At 43.3% G+C, this 21,582-nt stretch overlaps 1 protein-coding gene across 2 annotated transcripts; it reads right to left on the bottom strand.

Annotated features, from left to right (window-relative positions):
* Window positions 1–6,311: 6,311 nt before the first annotated feature.
* On the bottom strand, window positions 6,312–21,560 carry LOC105903352 (neuropeptide FF receptor 1). Of its 2 annotated transcripts, none has more exons than XM_031561401.2 (4): window positions 21,425–21,560; window positions 8,564–8,887; window positions 8,149–8,248; window positions 6,312–7,930 (listed from the first exon to the last, which is right to left on the bottom strand). In XM_031561401.2, exons 1-4 carry the CDS (start codon window positions 21,453–21,455, stop codon window positions 7,126–7,128), a joined length of 1,260 nt encoding a protein of 419 aa, XP_031417261.1. In that variant the 5' UTR covers window positions 21,456–21,560; the 3' UTR covers window positions 6,312–7,125. The 2 variants fall into 2 exon arrangements, with proteins under 2 accessions (XP_031417261.1, XP_031417262.1); XM_031561402.2 differs by lacking the exon at window positions 21,425–21,560 and adding an exon at window positions 12,562–12,906.
* Between the last annotated feature and the right edge of the window lie 22 nt (window positions 21,561–21,582).

Raw genomic sequence — 21,582 nt, 5'->3', positions numbered from 1 at the left:
AGACTTCTCCGCTAAGTAGGCAGAAGCAGAGCATGATGGGTATAAGGAGGAGGAGCCTGCGTGGTCGCCTATGGGCCTATGGCCGACGGCCTCTGCTGCTCTGGGTGGAGATGTGGGGGCAGGGGAAGACAACAGAAGGAGTGATATTGACCTACACAGAGAGTGAGTCAGTACAGCAGCATACTGAGTCGAACATGACCCATGTTAAGGGGGTATTTAATGTGGAAACGAATCAAGGCATATAATGAGTAGCAAATGCTATTCACACAGCCAGATTTAAAGTGTATTGTAAAAGGTATTTCGTAAATGCCTCCTTTCAGTTCTTGAGTGCTCTTTTGCATTTAGTACACGCTTTTTATCCAAAGCGACTTACAAGGAAATTACATTTATACATCAGGAGTAATTAGGGGTTTCGTGTCTTGCTCAAGGACTCTTACACACTTGGTAAGGAGGAGTGGGGATCGAACTAGCAACCTTCCAACCTTCCGATTACTAAACAACTCCTCTACCTCCGGTACTACAAGACCTCTGAAAACCCACGTCTCTGCGTATGCAGTAGGCTTAGTTTGAGAAAATAGATTTATTGGAAATTAAACTTTACTTTTACTGAGGAGTCTGCAAAAAACGCTGCCCTTGAGGACCTGAATTACCTTTTGCATGTTTACTGACAATGCTGAGGGAGAGACCGAGTGAAGGCCTGCTGGCAGTGAACATCGCCAGAACAGAACACTTCTAACCTCTCTGCCGCTCATTAAAATAATCATCACAGGTGAGGATTTGTATTGAGGAGCTAGCGGAAGATCAACAGTGTTTATCATTTGTTTCTCCCGTCACTGAATGTTTTGTCCTTGCGTGCTCTGCGGGCTCTGACTCTGTCAGGTTAACTGAGTCCACTAAGAGCATTAGTGAAGCGGTACAGCAGAGCAGAGAGAGTGTGTGTTTCTGTGTGTGTGTGTGTGTGTGTGTGTGTGTGTGTGTGTGTGTGTGTGGGTGTGTGCGTGTTTGCACAGCACCTGGAGCTAGACACGCCAAGCCCACAGCACCACCCCAGGTTGAAGCAGATGGCCCAGACTGGAGTTAGAGCTAAACCAATTACAGAGTAGATTAAGTGCTACAGCCATGCCACAACCTTTAACCCCTCGGAGAGAACGGTATAAGTGTGCAATCAGTGTGGAAGGTATAGTTGGCCCGGACAGAATTAGTGAGATAAATCTGGAAAGAGTCTATTTGTATGTGCTTGTACTTAACTGATTTCGTATTAATAGCCTATTATACCGTGAAAAGTTTCCCATCTATTTTGCATTTTACAGAGATATTTATTCATTCTCAGAACAGCAGCTCACTTTAAAGCTTTTTTTTAATCCACTTACTTACTCATTTATTTTCTGATTAAAAGGCCATATTAATTACGTCATATTAATGTCCATTTGATGAGTCACTCCTCAGTGCATTATTCAGCAGACTTGCTGGGTGGCCCTTTTAATGAATCTTGTCCCAGAATTCCTGATTAATTAATGCATCGAGAGGGACAGCCCAAAGCACATCTCACATGGCTTGGTCGAATGTCTCACCGTTGGAGTCTGCGGGTAACTGCACCTAAGATATTAATTAGCCTGATGAACTCCACCACCCCAGCTCCAACTACTACAGCTACAGTACTAGTTACACGCTGATAGGTGAAAATTCACCCTAGTTACTTCAGGACTCCGGAGCTGCATATAAGTATATTTATTAGACAAACAACAATTGCAATCGGGCTCACTCCCAGCACAAGGCTGAAAGTGAAGCCATGATATTAAGCACATCGCACAAGGTTTATATAGACAGAAGTTGAGCGTGGGATAACCACGTGGTGGATTTCTGACGTCCGAGGCAAGGATGGAAGTTTTGCACAAGGTCGGAAGAAGCACAGTTCGAACCTTCTTATCACCTCTGGTCTAAACATGCTCTTGTACATATGCAGACTAAGTGGCACCTAATATTCTAAGTTACACACATGCAGAAACACAGAAAAGCCATGTCCCTGCTTACATAAGTACATGATTCATATAAGGTAATTAATAATACAAAGCACTTGATTATTATATTCTTAAGTCATTAACAGTGTTTGGAAATGATCTCCATCACACGCTTTTCAACATACTGATGAAAGCCACTGACATGATCTCCTATAAATACTTATGTATACTTTCATATATTAATTGAAAGCTCATACATATCGTGAACCTTATTAAGTGCATTATGCATACAGGTTTCCAGATATTACATTTGTGATATTACAGATTAAACTTTAGTGTTTGCCTTTGAGTTTCTTGATTATTAGTCAGTCGGTAACAGATCATGATCGTGATCAACAGATCGTGTTGCTAAGCAACAGTAAACAAAACCAGTAGCCTGCTATCAATAAATGTTAAATGATCTAGGTTTGCATGGTTACTTTAGGTGTGTTTGTTTTGTGTGTTTTGTGTGTTTTTAAATATTATAAGTTTTATGAGTTTTTGTGTATGGAAGGCAGTGGTATAAGCAGAACATAGCTTTACATAATGCACTTAATAAGGTACACAAAATGTCTGAGGAATGGTTTTAAGGCCAAATCAGTATTACATTTTCAATGCTGTTCATTACAGTAATGTTAGTCAGCTGATTTCAAGTGGCACATTGTTTCCTTGTAATGATATTGCTAAAATGCATGTATTATTTAATCAGCTGTGTTCAAAATACAGAAGATTGAAAATGGTTATGGTCTTTAATGGACGCTTTTGTCACATTGTCAAGTGACATACAAAACAAATAAAAACAAAAACAAAAACAAACAAACAACAAAGCATTATACAGCTAAATGTGTAATGTACGCAGTGGATTTTGAGGATTCAGGCGCTCGACAGGGGTAAGTAGAGTACACTTTTACTAATAGAGTCCGGTACCCAAGAAGGCAGTCCATAAACAAGCACATCAATAGGGGGCAGGCAGCGGCAGGGTTCGGTGTAGGTCAGGTTGAGGCTCGGTACACGGGTAGGCGTTCGGAGAACAGGTACATAGATTACTGATATTTATTGCTCATCCAACAGGTGGTAGGAGAGACAAACCTTTCTTTTGTAGAGCGTAAGTGTTAGTGTAAGCATCCACATAAAAGCATAGGCCGACTGCTGCTGAGATGCAATCACATTGGCATTTTCTTGCAGTTTGCTTTTGTTGTTTGCGTTCACATTTGTGTGACTTGTTTTTGTTTTATTGCTTTATATGAACTATGTGAAGAACGATACATGATTATTAAGAAATATTATGGCTTTATTTATTTAAAACACTGGCCCTGGTTCAAACCGTAATGGGACTGTTACATGGAGCCTAGTGGATTTTTCTAAACAGCAGGAAAGGCATCGTTAAAACCATGGGCTGAAGATCCTTAACATGAAAGAGAAACAAGATCAAGGGAAAATGGGAGGGTGTATGCCGGTCACTAACAGCCCACCAATATGTAGGAAATGAAATGCCTACGGAGCTACATGATGTCCATAAAGGAACGTCATGTCATTTTCAGGAAATACAAATAATGAATTCTTATAGGAACCACATATGTCTCTGAATAATGCATCAAGGTATTTCATGTAAATTGATTCTGGACCTTGATTAAATTGGAGGTCTTTCAGCCGTCATACTGTAAAGAAATTCAGAAACAATAGCCTGGTGCTGCAGCGTACAGTTTATTTTACACGTTTTTCAGTGGTGAGATCAAATGAATGAGGGCGTAACACTGTGATGTATCACATGGGCATGCAAAGGGTGATAACATCTTCAATGAAAATGTATTTTTTCTTTTGTTTTCTTATTTTTCTACACCTAACAACAGCAACTTTTTATTGCCGAAGCATCATATTCAAATGTTCATTTAAGCAATTCAAATGTGATTTGTTTATTTCAAATGTTCATTTAAAATGCCATTTGTTTAGTTGGGCTTTCATGTATAAAACATGCCTCACTGTCAAAACGCAAGGCAGAATTTTTTTCACCGCACTGCAGGAGGTGGACCCATCCAAAGACATCAGTGTTCATCTTTTAACCCTGAAGCCAATTGCTTACATCAATAGTGCCAACATGAAACAACATGAAAGAGTCGAGAGCACTGATTGGTTCCTGGGATTCATCAGCTCCTATTAAATCTCCCTGCAACATAAAGCCATATCCATGGAGAGTATCAAGGAGGACAAGGCACAAAAGAACTTCTAAAAAACTAAGGAGGGCTTTCCAGACAAGTTCTTGCTGGGATTGTTATCTGGAAATTCCGGTGTGAAAAGGGCTTTTGGTATTTTCAGTGAGCTATTAGGCATGTTACTGAGAAAATTTGAAAAAAGGATGTGATGCTGTTTGAAAATCCCACCAGGGCTAAATGTCTGTCATTGAGGAGGTTACACCATCAGGATGATTTTTATCTGAAGCTATGCCAAGTTTTGGAAGCATGAGCCAAATAGCGCTTATGCCTTCCTTGAGCTAAACGATGCCATGACTGGGCTGTTCTTCATACTTTTCTCTGTTCTGTTCTCTTTTTTCATCTGGGCACTGTCACGGATTTCACTAAGACAAAAAAAAAACAAGCCGATTTCATGGCCATCAGCGTTATGCTAAGGAGTAATTAATTACCACAGCCTTTCAACCAGTCAAAACCCCATAAACCAGCTTCATGGATAAAACACAATGAGCAGAAACTGTTTAGGGAAGAGGGGGGCGTGAGATGGGAAATAGTGTATGATGGAAAATGTTTGGTGCTATTATACTCTTTATTAAAGGAAGAAGCTAGAGTATGTGAAACTGGCAGCGGAACCGAGATAGCGAGGTTGGCTTTATAGCAAGAGGCTTTGTAGGTTAGAGACATTGTAGCTAAATCATGCACAACACTTCTGGTTTTTGAGGAGACTCAAAGGAGCTTTAAAGGAGTTGTCTGAGGCTTCTGAAAAAGCGTGCTAGTGGTGTGGCTGAGGCGCTGGGGTTGTGGATGAACTTGTGGCCGTGTTGTGGCTGACACCAGCCAGTTGTGTGCTGTTGGGTCCTGCTGCTCAGGGTCTATGGTTGGCCAGTTGTTATGTTGGTTAGGCTAGGTTGTTGGGCGTGAGTATATGCATGTGACAGTGAGAGGACTGGTCTCTGTGGGAAGTCCCCAACCAATAGCACAAGGTATTGACAATCTTTTTCCTGTGTATAATTAAAAACAAATGGATGAACATAATTCATTTCATTAAAATAATTTAATTAAAGACACAGTCACAACCCCGACTGAAAAAAAGAAGTACAGTGTGGAGATTAGATTTAATTAGATTCAATAAAGAACATTTTCTATGAATTTAACATTCCAACGTCTCAACATCCCCAGCATCTAATACCATTTAATGATAGATTGATTGTGAGTTCATTACATTCATGGTCTTCATTAAGAAAAAAACTCATCAGTAACATAAAGTGTTTAATCATATTTTATAAATTGCAGTTAATACATCAGGTCACAAGCTGCACAATTACAATTACAGCCACTTCTGCTGTTTCACAAAAGCACAATACAGAAATAAACAAATCTTCTTTATCTTTCTGACCTCTTGGTCATGAATGAGTGAAACAAAAATGATCAAGACCAATATCAATCAATATCAGATCAATTATTTAAATAAATAAGAATCAGAATACAACAGACATCACAATACAATAAAAAATACCAGACCACATGCGGTACTGTTTACAAAAGGGAGACAATGATTGCATACGCAAAGTTCAAATGTGTTAATGTCTCCCCATGAATACTTAAAATATCAATGTGTAGCATTTCATACATGCTGTTCTGTAAGTCCAGGCTTCAATTGAAGATCAATTAAAACAGTGGCATATGGCTTTTGGCATGATGATGTCAAGGATGATCTCATCACTTGTACGCAGTCAAGGCAACACTCCATGTGGTTTTTTACAGAATGTCCAGCCTGCAGCATGACGTGTCTCCACAATAGAAATCTCAGCATCACTTCAGACACGTTATGTTTCAGCGCTGGCCTTTTAGTTGAACTAGCTATACGTTTTCACTGAGTAAACATCAAGTACAATCAAAAGTCAAAAGCAGGACATTGTGCATGACTAGCATCTGACAATAAAAGCATGCCATTGAAGCCAGCCATGCGAGGTTGGGGAATAAAAGCCTGTGCTTGAGCCATGACACTTTTAATGGGACAGTCATTTCTGGAATGCACGTAAGATAACAAACAAACTAAAATGTCTGAATTAGTCAAAGCAAATCATGGCCTCTGACTGTAGGGGGGGGGGGGGGGGGGGCAGCTTATGCTTTGGTAAAGCTAATTACACTTCCAGATGATTCCATCATATTAGTCTTTGTCCACCACCTCAGTCTTTGTCTACTATCTCAAACTTTGTCCATCATCTCAGTCTTTGTCCACCATTGCAGTCTTTGTCCACTATCTGAAACATTGTCTCCCATTTCACAGGTACCTGAGACACAAACTTTACCATGACCTCATGATGAAGTACATCCAGGTAAGACGAGCGAGGAGAGCTAGCTCACCCCACGTTTTGGGATGTGGACAACTGGACTTGGTGGTGAAGTGGGGGGAAACACAGTGCAGGAGATGGTGGCTCTTATAAAAAATATATTTATTTACAAGGGGGGAACTCTAGTTTCGACCCCAAAACATGTGCCCACAAAATCAACACACATTAATCAAAATACCCGCAGTACTCAACGTACTCAGGTCACTAGGGAACTAGGCACCTGCTTGGCACATTCTAGGCACATACTAGGCACAAAACCAGACACAGAAACTAAGCACAAAAACATCTAGATAAATTAAACTTAACCTCACAGCAGGAAAATGTTTTTTGCTCTTGTACGCCTTTCACAGCCTCTCATGCCTGTCTCTCCCAAAAGCTCCCCCCTCATGGTGTGAGGCACCCTTTAAATAGGGCAGCCACTCGGGCTAGATTGGTCCAATAAGGACCGTAGTGGGGGAGCCCGGACCCAACCATTGTGATGGGGGAGTCCACCCCACATCGGGGCCAAACTCCTCTTGTGAGTCGTCACGGTGAGAAGGGAGGAAATTCACCTTCTCAAACAAGCCCACAGCACACAGCACACCGCCCTCAGTCCATGTCCTCCAGCACGAGCTCGTCCTGCTTCTCCTGGCTACAGAACTCTCTCCTCCTGGCGCTGGCACTGGCGCCGGCCTGAGGCTCCACGGGCTGGCTGTCTATGAACACCCGGTTGTGCCGGCCCACGCCGGGCCTCCTGGCATTCACCATGCTGGGCAGCTCCACCATGCACAGCTGGAACTTGAACGCCGCCTGGAAGCCGCGGCGGAAGTTCTCGTTGAAGTAGCCGTACACGATGGGGTTGACGCTGCTGTTGAAGAACGCCAGCCAGTGGGCGAACGGGAAGATGTACGCCGACACCATGTTGATCTGGCTTGGCGTCATGTTGCCGTAGTCCGTCAGCATGATCAGGGTCCACAGCGGCAGCCAGGACACGGTGAAGAGCATGGCCACGATCAGGAGCATGTGGATGACCTTGATCTTGCGGCGGTAGACGCGCCGGCCGTCATCCTCAGCGCGGCCCTCGCGGAGCTGCACCGGCGACTTGAAGAGCTTGACGGCCACGCGCGTGTACATGATGACGATGATGGTGACGGGCGCCAGGTAGATGTGCGAGAAGAGCACGGTGGTGTAGATCTTGTGCATGCTTTGGTCGGGCCAATCCTCCCAGCAGGTGTACAGCGGGTAGGTGTTGTTGTCGACGTCCATCATGAAATGAAAGTCGTCTTTGGTCACCGTCAGGGTGGCGGCGGAAGGACACATGATGATGAAGGCTAAGGTCCAGATGAAGGCGATGGTGATGATGGCTTGCTTCTGGGTGAGTTTCTGTTGGAATGGGTAGACAATACATCGGAACCTGCGAGGTGAAGATGTTTGGGAAACACAACGAAAGGGTTAGATAAAGGGGGTCAATAGACACACTGGGGTCTGGAAGAAGCAGCATTCAATTTCTTAAATTCTTCCAATTCATTTTTTCTACGTTGTGCTGAAGAAGTCACAACACTGTGACTCTTTAAAAGTTTTAAAAAAACTTTTGCTTTCACTTTGGGAGTTGGGAATAAACACCTCACTGACCTTTCCACGGCAATGGCCACCAAAGTAAACACCGACGCGGAAACAGATGCTCCTTGCACGAGTCCACTCATTATACAAACCACTTCATCAAATGGCCATCCTGGGGAAACGGAGAGCAGAATATTAGTACCGCTCGACCATCTGCCACACGATGAGCCGTCGTCAACATTGCTTTCTTTTTTTATTTGGTAAACTTAGTCCTGCGGAACAAGAGCAAAATGTCCCAGAAGGAAAATACTGATTTACATAACTAACTTGTTTCCTTTCTTTGTGTGGCTACTGAATATTCATGGTTAGATAAATACACAGTGGTATACATTTATAATAACTGAAATGAACCTAGGTGTCAACATTAAGAGAAAAAAAACATTTCTCCCACCCATCTAGAATTTTCTTTGCCCCCATGAGCACCCACCTGTTATCAAGTTGTCAGCAAGTGTGATTGGCAAGCACAGGATGCCTACTAAGAGATCGCTAATCGCCAGGTTCAGGATGAAGATGTTGGTGACGGTCCTCATCTGCCGGTTCCTCACCACGATCAGACAGACAAGCGTGTTGCCGATCATGCAGAGGAAGAAGATGAAGATGTAGGCGAACATGACGACGGCCGCCACCGGCCGAGAGTGCTGGTAGTAGGAGGAGAAGGAGTAGTTGCCGGGCTCTTTGGTGACCACCTGGTTGAACGCCCGCATGACTTCGATGGCTCCCACCTCGTCCATGTCCAGCGCATCTGTGTACGCTGCCACACAAACAAAACGACACAAAACCAAAAATACGAGAATTTTTTAAAACACAAGATTATCGTTTAATCTTAGCCCAAACCGTGTTCAATGTGCAAAAAGACAACTGATATGGGGTATGGCCAGGCTCTGAGGTTTCAACAAAAACATATATCTTTTGATGTGACATTTTACTCGATCAATGAGGAGGTTTCTGAAAGGCTACACGCTGAATCCCCTTTTAGAAAGCCACACAGGTCATTTAACCCAATTATTGGGAATTGGGACCATGATAGTGAGCATGAGTGGCCATTTGCCAGTGGGTGACTTTGACATGAGAGACCAAAAGAAAACATCCATATCCACACTCAATCCTGTTCCTCCCCCACTCCCACTCCCCCCCCCCCCCCCCCGCACTCTCCTGTTCCCCGTGTTTCTCTGCTTGACCTAAGCGGTGGCCCTCCTGATAAGCTGTCCAACCCTCCACACCTCAGGCAAGATCAGCATTCACCGGAGCGTGGTTTGCCTCTCAGCTACCACTCTCTCCACACCTCAGTAATCGAGAGCATGAGAATTACACCGACCTCGGTCAGGTGTGCTCGGCCTCGGCAGAGATAAATGTTTTTTTTTTCTGTGCGGCAGAACTCCTGGCAGGGGGCCATGCATCGCACCGCACCGCACCGCACCGCACCGCTCCGGCATGGGTAGGCAGGGGTTATCCTACAGGTCCTCAGACTCGGCTGGCTCCCCCCCCCTCTATCCTTCCCACTGCAGTCGTGCTAGGGGGGTCTGAGCCAAACTTGCCTCTCACTTCTAAAGCAATCTACCTTAAAGTGGCACTGGCAGACCCACCAGCTTCAAGGAGATCACACACATGCACAGCTTCAAGGAGATCACATCCACAGCCACAACATTTCTGCTAAATATTTATGAGACAGAATTTTGTGTGTGAAATGAATGGTACCACCATTATATAACCATTCATTTCAAAATGGTATGTATGCATGCAAGTAAGTGTGTGTGGACTGTGCTTATGAGTATGTGTATGTGTAAATGAGTTTGTATGTAACTGCCATATTCTTAAAATAAGAGGTCTTAACCTCATTTACTGTGGGTGAAACAATAAATTGGGCATCTTTTTCATTAACAGCCCTCCAGATTAATTCTTTTTTTTCAAACAAGTATTACTGATCACTTAAAAAACTGCTTTATCTTAGACTTTACCTGATATGATATTTGGGACCATGTGAAACCTTGTCTACTCTGAATGCGTAATCTGAAATGCAGAACTGTAGAAAACCAATGCCCATTAAAAATAAACTGGAGACACCAGGAAAATCCAAGATTGTTAAATCAAGCCTGACCTAGACACTGAGGAGGTGCAAAAAGCAAAGAGCAAGGAACATGTGTGTGTGTGAGGTGAACATGATGAAATAAACAAGACTCCAGTGATTACACATAGCTAAGCCCAGCGAGTTATTACTGGCAACAATATGTACAGGATCAGACCAAAACCAAGTAAAGAAAAGCACAAAAAAAGTGTGGAGGATGTAGGATTTTAGTCTTTATTTGAACTCGCTTATAAATGGCTTTTGAAGCCCTCACTTATCAGTCTGTTTCATGGCCAGTCATGCAGCTCTTCTTTCATTCGTCCCCACATGTTCCATTCAGAAGGAACTGCTTTAGTGGCTCTGCCTGACGTCGTGACATATTGACACAGTCATCCTCAAGCACTACGCACTATTCACAGACAACACGGATTCAAACTACTCACATTTTGTAGGTGATCTGAGAGACATGGATTAGATGTTTCTGTCGGTCTCTCTCTCACACACACACACACACACACACACACACACATTCTACATAAAGACATCCAGCTGAGGAAGCATCTCTAGCCCATGAACAGGTGAGCCGCAAGTCAGTCCCTGCGATGCACCTCATTCAGACGGCCACATCGCTGCACTGTAACATTTCTCCCAGCAGAGGGCGCTAGCTCACCTGCTACAGCAACTCTAAACTGATGAGTGGAGGATTGGATGGTTTGTGAGAAGCATCTTGAAACACGTAGAGGAAAAGAAAAACTGGTATGCTGTGTGTTAAATCAGGGGGGGGTTTTCCATTGCATTTCCTTCGTATCCTTGCACTTAGTCGTTGCTCTCCTATTTGTACTCAGTGTATCCCAAAATCCCTTGATTCACCAGAGCAGGTGTGTTCAGCTAATGAAGGGTGCAAAAATGTGTGCACAGCAGGGGCATGGCATTGGGCTGGGCCGGGCCGGAGCAGGAGCAGGATCAAGGACCACTGTGTCAAATCATTTCACACAGTAATGAAAGAGCTGTGGATAACCTCTGCCTCATCTTCTGAGGGAAGTTTTTAGATCAGAGGGAGAAAGGGTCTCACCAGCCGCCTGTGTTCATATGCTCAAGGATGGATGTGTGTGTGTGGGGGGGGTCAATGATCTCAACAACAAAGCACAGACTTATCTCCTCACTACCAATGAAACATTAAGGGGGGGGGTTCACAGGGAAACGTTTAAAAAGCAGTAGGCTGATATTTGCATTCAGGCTCCCTGGAGATCCTGTGGATATCATATCATATAGCAACCACAGAGATCAAGACAGAAGCTGCTGAGATAAGAAATGGGCTGGAACCCCAACCATAGGCTGCAACTGCTGCATTGCAATCAGCGACTGAGCTACTGTGAAAAACTGAGAACGAGGGCCAGTATCTGAAAGTGTAGAGAGAGAGAGAGGCTGTGCAAACTCTGCATACAGAAAGTGCTCTAAACAAACAGTGGCTTGCTAAAGCACTCAACGCCTTTGAAAGTCATCACCATTTTTTCAATTACAAAAGATACATATTTGCCCAATCAGCATTTATTTAATATAATAGCCTAATATATAATTCCAGGTAGGTGTAAACTTACTTGGCAATATATCCAATTCTGATTCTGATTCTAAACATTATGCTCTAGAATATTTCCTCAAGGCAATATCAATTATTTGTCTGCTAACATTAAAAAAATCAATGAACAACTGATATAAATATAATACTGGAAATGTAAGCTGTGAAACTGAATAACATGTGGGCTGCTGTTCACCAGTGAAATGTATTATACACACTTAATGTACAGTACTTGTAGCTGTGCAGGCAGGATTAACTGCAAATCAAATGTTCTGTTTGTAGTTTGTAGTAGCTGTGGCCAACTAGAGCACCTTTGATTATGAGGGTGTGCCTGTTCGTCTCAGATTCGTATTTGTTAAATGAGCTCTCCATAGAGAGCGGCAATGTAATGCCAGGTCGGAGACCTACAATCCACAGAATGGAATAGAAGTTTACGGAATAGAGTTTTAGACCTGAAGTGTATGTCAGCACAGAACTAAGAGGAAATAAATAGGTTAAGACGACATTTCCAAGATATCCTCCAAGAGGAGTCGGATCAACAAGTAGTAAAACCATATCCAGAAATACACGTTATGAAATGTGCCAGAACAGTCATCACGAAAGAAAATCATTTGGGAAGGGAAATTTTGAGTTTTGCATAAATGTTTTCAGGTGATTTCATGTTTTTAATTCAGTCTCCTTAAAACCGACACATGCGCATTCATATAAATGATGCGCTAGGTCCAACCTCACACCTGCCCATTTAAAAAAATTGTTTTATATATTTTAAAATAACCCAACTTTGTACCTTTTTCATGCGAGTCCGATGACATGTTCCCAGGCGACTGTAGTTTTACTCGATCCCGTAGGGAAAATTAGGTAAGATTAAAGAAAGATGAAACACAATTTTAAGAAAAATTATTCATGCCATCAGATTGCGCTGAAGTCCTCCGTGACTTTGAGGGAATACACCAGTTTTGCCGAACAGGAAAAAAAACGTCAATCCATCATCAAACCGAAGACTTTCAATGTAGAGATAAGTTTTCTTCAGCAAAAATCACACTAGTGATGTGGTAATTACCCTTCGATCGAAAGCTTTATCAGCCAGAGGATGACTGGATGACAACGCGAACTCATATGTAGCCACCAAGCACTTCAGTCAGTGCAAGGTTTGAGCGTTGCGATTCCTTTGCGCCCTGGTTGGGCGGGAGGGAGGGATGCTCAGGGAATTTGCCCTTTAGTACCTGCTACCTTACATCAGATATTTCCCTTTTCGCCATGAATTTTGATTTAAGCCAACAGAGCCCAATATTGGTACATTATTTCCAAGTACAGCTCTTATCACCAAAAGGGCAGCATTTTAATAGTATGTCATCATAAAATGTGTAGTCTTAATAGCCTACTGAAAAAGATAACGCCTGCAATGTGCCGATCTTTCCACAGAGAGGAGCTATGGCATTATCACAACACTGTTAAAGGGTAGAGGCAGATTAATTTAAAGCAGCAATACAGAGTTCCAAAACTAGTAAGCTAACTACCTAAAAGGCATGCAAAAACCTTGCAAACACCACCAACAGCCCAGCTGACACTGATAGAAGCTTGCCAACACACTAACTGGTGTCTTTTGGCAGTATAGCTGGCAATGTCATGCCTGTGAAAGCTTTTCTTCCATTTTTGGGGGGGTTCCAGCCCGTTACACAGAACTACATAGGGCATATCTTGGATGGCTAGTGGGGAAGACACAGGTGTTTATCTGTCCTTCACATGACCATATGCTATCAAAATGAATTTGAGGATGGTACCAAAACTAGTTGCCTATAAAACCATACCTCAAAAAGTATCAAATTGTTGCATAGTGTTACTTTAACCAGAGCGCTATTAGAAATTCTCTGACTTCTCTGACGTGGTTGTTGTGGTTTCGGTCAGAATTGACATAAATGTTAATGCTTTTTGTAAACATGTGATTTTGATGCATTTGATTCAAACCTGTCTGAAGATGAAAGTAAGTATATTTTTTTCAGGGGCGGAAATCCCAGTGGGGACAAGGGGGTCAGGACCCTCCCACCCTGGGCAAAATATGAATCCCCCACCCCAGCACAATAAAAAGCACTTGTGCTAACCATAGACATTAACGCATTTTTTTAAGTTTCAGAACATTGCAACCCCCTTTGTATTCAGTGGTGTGATCCCTTGCCTTGTCCCAGCCCAACATGGGGTAGGGAGAGAAGAGCTGGGAAGGACGAAATGCATGGAGGAAGAAGCGCAGTGGCCCAGCACTGGTCAAGAAGTAGCTTAAGTCAGATGGTTTAAGTCCAGTGGTGGGTTCAGCACCAGAGAACACAGGATATCAATACCTCTGCTACGGTGGAAGGAGGACCTGTCCCACTTGCACAGAATGGTGGGCATCCTGCAGATGGCGAACAGCATGGACAAACAAAGCAGACTAAGAAGGAAACATGTAGTTGGGCAGAAATCAAAGGTTAGATAGCCAGGGGCCTCTGAAGTCAAGGAATTTAATTGCATCAATTCTGATTTGAAATTAATTTAGGAAGGATTGAAGGGTACACCAGAGAATACATTGAATGACATGGGTGAGCTCATCTATAATTATGGCATGGAAAGATATGGCTTTTGTCAGAAAGCTAAGAAGGAAAAGCAAGGTCAAGCCAAGTCAAGCGCTTAACTTGCACTTCAGCAGTTACATTCCTGCACTTCTTTTTCCTTTCTAGGTCGTTTTTCTAATTCTTATGTAAAGTAGTATTTATTGTTACACCATGTTCTTTATTGCTCTTAGCTTGACTGTTCTCTCCATTGTACGTCGCTTTGGACAAAAGCGTCTGCTAAATGACTAAATGAAATGAAAATGAAATGAAGAAGGAAAAGCAAGGTCAAGCCAAGTCAAGGCAACAGGTTGAAATAGAAAGGCTGATTTGAGAAAGGAGGTAGGTGAAGAAGCAATGGAAACTAACAGATGATGAACAGAGGGAAGGTAATAGCGTACTGCAGGCAGAGGTAAAGACTAGACTGGCCATGCTAAGGGAGGGCGCAGTTCCTCAGACAAAGAAGGAAGAAGAAAGCACAATTTTCTGCATTCTACAAGGATCTATTCAAGTTTGTGAAGTCTTTATTAACTCAGGAGAAAACAGGATGTTTGAGAGTTGAAAGAAAGGACCTAGAGAAGTATCTTCAACAGCTACACACAGACAACCAGAGGCATGTGGTTCTTACTGGCAGACATTCCTCCGATTAGAGAGATGGGCTCATGAGTGGACGATGGCCCACCCAGGTGGAGAGATGTGCAAGTGGCTGTGTGAGGTGCAAGGGCTGCATCAGGGACTGGCCATCTCAGGGACAGCACATGGTTAACAGGAACAGCAGCACAGGAAGTTCAGAGAGTAACCAATACACACAATAAACTAAAACTAAGGAAACACAACCCAAAACCGTGACAGTACCTTATAACGACTCTGACATAAAGACCTCGGCAGAGCAGGTTGAGCTAATGGTAATGTTTAATGGTAACAGACTGGCATGGCAATGGACCCTTTCTACAGTCTGAGGTGAAGTCATGCAGAAGTAACATGTAGCCTGAAGACAGTTGAGTGTACAAATTGCCAGAAACAAATATAATTTGTTAACAGAAACATCTTTGTCACAGTCAAGGCTCACTACAGTCCCTCTTGGTGCGGTATCTCTGGCTCTGGCTCTCCCTGTTACATTTACATTTAGTCATTTAGCAGACGCTTTTATCCAAAGCGACTTACATATGTATACACATTTTACATTTACACTGATGGCACACTGCACATCAGGAGCAATTGGGGGTTCAGTGCCTTGCTCAAGGACACTTCGACAGGGAATCGAACTAGCAACCTTCTGATAACTAAACGACTTCTTTACCGACTTCTTTACGACTTCTTTACCTCCTGTACCACTGCCGCCCTGTTGCGACCTCTCTGGCTACCTCTCTGACAGAAAAGGGGGTGTGGTGGGGGATTAATTCACAGGCCAACTGAATTTTTCACAGTGACATGCCGAGTGTGCCATACACACTTCAGTCAACAGGGTCAAGACTGCAGATACAAAAACCTCCTATCTCCTACAGATACAGAAGACTTGCAATAGTCTACCTGGCTGCATTGATTTGGTGTGAGGGCTAAAGTCTCAGACATGACATGACATGTCATTGGCACTGTGGAAAACAAGGCAGGGTGAGAAGGGATTCACACTTGATACATATTGTAGTGTACTTGTTTTTCTAACATTTGTGTGTGTGTGTCTGTCGGGTGGGTGCGTTTACTGAGGGCAGCAGTACACACAGAACCGCCACTGATTCCAGGAGCATAAACCACACTCTGGAGATGGATGCGCATGGTTCTCCCTGATCAATAACTGGACTCACTGATGGAGAACCAATTAAGATGCTTTGTGTGTGTACATTTTTACCTATTGACAATTGTGACCTATATTGACTGCTGGAGAGGTATATACAGTGGGGAAAATAAGTATTTGACCCCCTGCCGATTTCGCAAGTTTGGCCACTTGCAAACAAATGTGTGATCTATAATTGTAATGGTAGGTCTATTTTAACAGTGAGAGACAGAATATCAACAAAAACATCCAAAAAACTGCATTTTATAACAGTTATGAATTGATTCGCATTTCATCGCGGAAAATAAGTATTTGAACCCCTAGCAAAACATGACTTAGTACTTGGTGGAATAACCCTTGTTGGCAAGCACAGACGTCAGACGTTTCTTGTAGTTGGTCACCAGGTTTACACACATCTCAGGAGGGATTTTGGTCCTCTTTGCAGATCCTCTCCAAATCCTTAAGGTTGCGTTTTTATTGTCCTGGCTGAGGGAAGGAGGTTCTCGCCCAAGATTCCACGGTACATGGCCCCATCCATAGTCCCCTAGATGCTGTTGAGTCGTCCTGTACCCTTGGCAGAGAAACAGCCCCAAAGCATAATGTTTCCACCTCCATGCTTGACAGTGGGGATGGTGTCATATTCAGCATTCTTCCCACTCCAAACGCAGCGAGTCGAGTTGATGCCAAAAAGCTTGATTTTGGTCTCATCTGACCAAATCACGTTCTCCCAAGCGTTCAAAGGGAGTTTTGCGCTTCCTGGGGTGTGTGAGGATGTGCGCGTGTAAATGTGTTTTGCCCTATAATGCCTTGTGAATTCCTTGTTTCATGTTCCATTTTTGAATGTATTTCTACAAATAAAATAAATTATTATTATTATTATTATTAATGTATTTCTGCCTCTGTTAATGTTAGCGTGTATTTCTGTGACCCTTTCTGAGTCTGTGTGCTGTGCATGATTGAGTGTGTGTGGTTCTCTGTTATATGCCCACCCCTACCTAGCGTGCTGTGTCGTGACTGCCTGCCCTCCCTGCCTTCTGTATCAGTTCTCTGAATGCTCTGTGTGTGCTTAAATACACTGCAAGACGACAAAGAGAAGCCATGGAGTTGCTCCATCTGACCAAATCACGTTCTCCCAATCCTCCTTAGAATCATTCAAGTGTCCATTGGCAAACTTCAGACGGCCCTGTACATGTGCTTTCTTGAGCAGGGAGACCTTGCGAGTGCTGCAGTACTTCAAACCATTGCGGCGTAGTGTGTTGCCAATGGTTTTCTTGGTGACTGTAGTCCCAGCTGCCTTGAGATCATTCACAAGCTCCCCCTCTGTAGTTCTGGGGTTATTCTGCACCTTTCGGATGATCACCGATACCGCACGAGAGGATATCTTGCATGGAGCCCCAGATCGAGAGCGATTGACAGTTGTTTGGTGTAGCTTCCATTTGCGAATAATCGCACCAACAGTTGTCTGCTTCTCACCAAGCTGCTTGCCGATGGTTTTGTAGCCCATTCCAGCCTTGTGCAAGTCTACAAACTTATCTCTGGCGTCCTTGGACAACTCTTTGGTCTTGCCCAAGGTGGTGAGGTTGAAGGTGTAAAGTATGATTCTTTGGACAGGTTTCTTTTATACACGTCACCAGTTGAGATCAGGTGTACCTTGTTAGGCCTAATGAGGACTAATCTGTGTGCTTCGTGGGCAGATAACTGGTCTGTGGGAGCCAGAACTCTTGCTGTTTGGTAGGGGTTAAAATACTTATTTTCGACGATCAAATGCAAATCAATTCATAACTGTTATAAAATGCAGTTTTCTGGATGTTTTTGTTGATATTCTGTTAAAATAGATCTACCATTACAATTATAGATCACGCATTTCTTTGCAAGTGGCCAAACTTCGCAAAAGTGGCAAAATCGGCAGGGGGTCAAATACTTATTTTCCCCACTGTTAAGTTGTCAAGCATCGTTGAAGTGTGAGTTGATTTTACCTAAAAGCTTATTCATTTGGATATAAATGTAACACTGTAAAGTGCAAAGAAATCCATACCATCTCAAACATATTGGTTGCCATGGCGCAGCGAGTGACAGTCAGTTTGCGCAGCCTGTTTTAACAGCTCTCCTGTTAAAAAGGAGTTTTCATAGGCTTGCTTGGTCAGGTGGACGTAATTTTTAAGACCGGCCAGAACTACGGACACGACCGGCATTATTTAAAAATAACTGAATTGGTTGCCATGGTGCCGAGTGGCGCGAGTGGCGGCCTGTCTTGGCGGCTCTCCTGCAGGCGGACCATGGCCTGGTGGCCTGGATAGCGGACTGCCTCGCCGGCTGACCAAAGTGCGTGGGACTGCGGGCCGGCCTGTCGGATGTGCTGGTGAGCAGCACCGGCGCCCCCCAGGGAACTCCATCGTTCTCCATCGTCGGCTGCATCGGGGACGACAGCGAGGCGGAGTGCAGAGTTCTGAGAGTTTTGTGGGGTGGTGTGGCACCGATCGCCTCCAGCTCAGCGTCGGAGAGACCTATGTAGCTTGCAAAGGGAGTTTTGTGCTTCCTAGGGGGTGTGTGAGGATGTGTGCGTGTAAATGTGTAATGTGTTTTGCCCTATAATGCCTTGTGAATTCCTTGTTTCATGTTCCATTTTTGAATGTATTTCTACAAATAAAATAAATTATTATTATTATTATTATTATTAATGTATTTCTGCCTCTGTTAATGTTAGCGTGTATTTCTGTGACCCTTTCTGAGTTTGTGTGCTGTGCATGATTGAGTGTGTGTGGTTCTCTGTTATATGCCCACCCCTACCTAGCGTGCTGTGTCGTGACTGCCTGCCCTCCCTGCCTTCTGTATCAGTTCTCTGAATGCTCTGTGTGTGCTTAAATACACTGCAAGACGACAAAGAGAAGCCATGGAGTTGCTCCATTGCTGAAATGATGTAGTAAGTGACTAATGCCAAAACCAACTGTTTGTTATTGTGTCCATTTTAATCATCAATTACGAAAAATTGATTTCTTTTGAACAGTTTATAATTGAGAACAGCAGCTGTGACCATGCCCAATCTCCTGCGCAGTCTGCTGTCTGAATTGCTCTGATAAGTTGTTCTACAGAAGACTGCTTCAGTCAAAGTGATCAATGCATTTAATCATGCTTCGAAGTGTGTGTGCTCAGTTTCAGTCAAAGCAAGGAAGGACTGGGGCTCTCAGAATTGATCTCGGTAGGCAACAGCACATGCAGTGGCCCCATGAATTGATTTCCATAAAAAAGTGGTGGACTACCGGCGGAGCGGGAGGAGGAGCCCCCCAACTCCTAACTGGATGGTCTGGTGGCGGTTGGGGAGGAGAGAACGCAGAGGAAGCTGGACTATTTCTTTTTTTTTATGTGTATGTTTGATTCCTATTCCTGTTGTCCTATTCACTTCATAAATCTTGCTGCTATTACACCTGAATTTCCCTAACGGGATTAATACAAGTTTATCTTATCTTATCTTATCTTATATATTCAAACTCCCCTCGAACATCTCTGATATATTAAAACCTCAGCAGAACAGGTTGAGCTATGCTTTGGATTAATACTAAGAACAGCAAATAGAGTGCTGCTTTAATTAAACTACTAGGATTAAGTGTTGTTTAATGGTAACAGACTGGCATAGTAATGGACCCCTTTACAGTGTGAAGTGAGGTCATGAAGAAAGAGCTCAGAAATAAAGCAGCCAAGTACAAGGCAGACCCCGGTCAGACCCGGGCAAGATCCATTCCAGAGCTACAGTTAGATCTGGTTTACCAACCCCACAAACATGAGTGTCATATTGTTTATGTGATCCATCTAGAGCTGACCATTCAGGACTTGCCCAGCGACCAGGGGCCTTCTGTATTCTCTGAATGCTCTGTGTGTGCTTAAATACACTGCAAGACGACAAAGAGAAGCCATGGGGTTGCTCCATTGCTGAAAGGATGTAGCGAGTGACTAATGCCAAAACCAACTGTTTGTTATTGTGTCCATTTTAATCATCAATTATGAAAAATGGATTTCTTTTGAACAGTTTATAATTGAGAACAGCAGCTGTGACTATGCCCATTCTCCTGCGCAGTCTTCTGTCTGAATTGCTCTGATAAGTTGTTCTACAGAAGACTGCTTCAGTCAAAGTGATCAATGCATGCATTGAATGCAATGAATGCATTTGTCATGCTTCGAAGTGTGTGCTCAGTTTCAGTCAAAGCAAGGAAGGACTGGGGCTCTCAGAATTGATCTCGGTAGGCAACAGCACATACAGTGGCCCCATGGGCCTCGGACCAACTGAGAGTTGGCAACCTACGTATTGGTATTACGTATGGGTTGCCATCATTTCAACAGTACTTTTTCTTCCCATTGGTTAGCAAACATCTTTAACTCCATCAAGTCTGTAACATCAACAAGGACAGACAGACATAAACAAAACAGCTCAAATCTGATTAAGCCTCCTCTTTATTTCCCACAGTCTACTGGGATGCAGGATTTGAATGACAACTCAATGAGTTTGTGTTCATGAAACATCAAGGGCCCTATTTTGACAGCTAAAACGGCTGGCTGGCGGAAATGGCCTACTCAGCCGGGCAGGTTGTCAAAACTCTTGCGATAAATGAAACTGTCCGCCAAGGCATGCATTTTGGATGTCGCCAAATGTCCGGCCCTGCCTATCTGTCCTATGTGTTTCCTGGTCCACATTTTCCGCTGGTCCGGAGGCTTGTGGTTGCTCCTCATCTTAAATGTAATGTAATTATAATAAATTGCTATTAGTAGGCTAAGAATATTAGTCGGAAAATATGAACCTGTTTCACATTAATAAATTAGCCATCTTTATCACAATGCAATGTCTCTCCTGCTGGTTTGCTTTTTTGTAACCAACTCTGCAAAGATGTGCTCCCCTTTGCTGCTTCTCTCTCTCCTGAATCCTTCTCTTTTCCGTAGGCATTCAACATTTACCGCACTCTTCACTAAACAACACCCTAAGGTTGCCTGTGATAGGAAACAGTGAAACAGTGATAGGATTTAGGCATTTAACCATTTTGATGAAATAATTCATTCAAGCATTACTTCCATCATTTATTCTTCATGTTAAAACGAAATGTTAGAAACTAACCATCAGCAGACATGTAGCTTAGTTTTCCTACCAAAAAACTTGCATGTGATAACGGGCTGATTTGCTGGTAGGCAAGCTAGCTGCCTGATTTTATAGGCTAAACGTGGAAAACTGAGCCTGGATTTATGAAGATTTGAATTCATTTCATATAACTTGATGATGATCGTTCGTTTGTTATTCATTTCTACAACTTAAAACTCACCTTTTCTTACTACGTCAAAGCAGTTGCGCATCGATTAAGTCACACAAGACAACTGTGACCGTCTCTCGAGGCAAAAATGCAGGTGCCAGTCGCGTGCAGCACCGCAGGTACAGTAAACAGAGTAGGGGGCTCTCCAAACTAGCTACTTTTCCCTCCCC

Source organism: Clupea harengus, chromosome 23 (genome assembly GCF_900700415.2).
Source record: "Clupea harengus chromosome 23, Ch_v2.0.2, whole genome shotgun sequence".
Lineage (NCBI taxonomy): Eukaryota > Metazoa > Chordata > Actinopteri > Clupeiformes > Clupeidae > Clupea > Clupea harengus.
The sequence above is the reverse complement of the archived record's forward strand: the minus strand, read 5'-3'. Positions and strand labels throughout refer to the sequence as shown.

Bases quoted from the DNA above. Each gene is read 5' to 3' on its own strand.
- LOC105903352 (XM_031561401.2), bottom strand. From the start codon at position 21,455: ATGCGCAACTGCTTTGACGTAGTAAGAAAAG. The intron at 8,249-8,563 runs GTGGGTGCTCAT...CCGTTTCCCCAG, and splicing joins TGCTGACAACTTGATAACAG to GATGGCCATTTGATGAAGTG. The intron at 7,931-8,148 runs GTCAGTGAGGTG...TTCACCTCGCAG, and splicing joins GTGGCCATTGCCGTGGAAAG to GTTCCGATGTATTGTCTACC.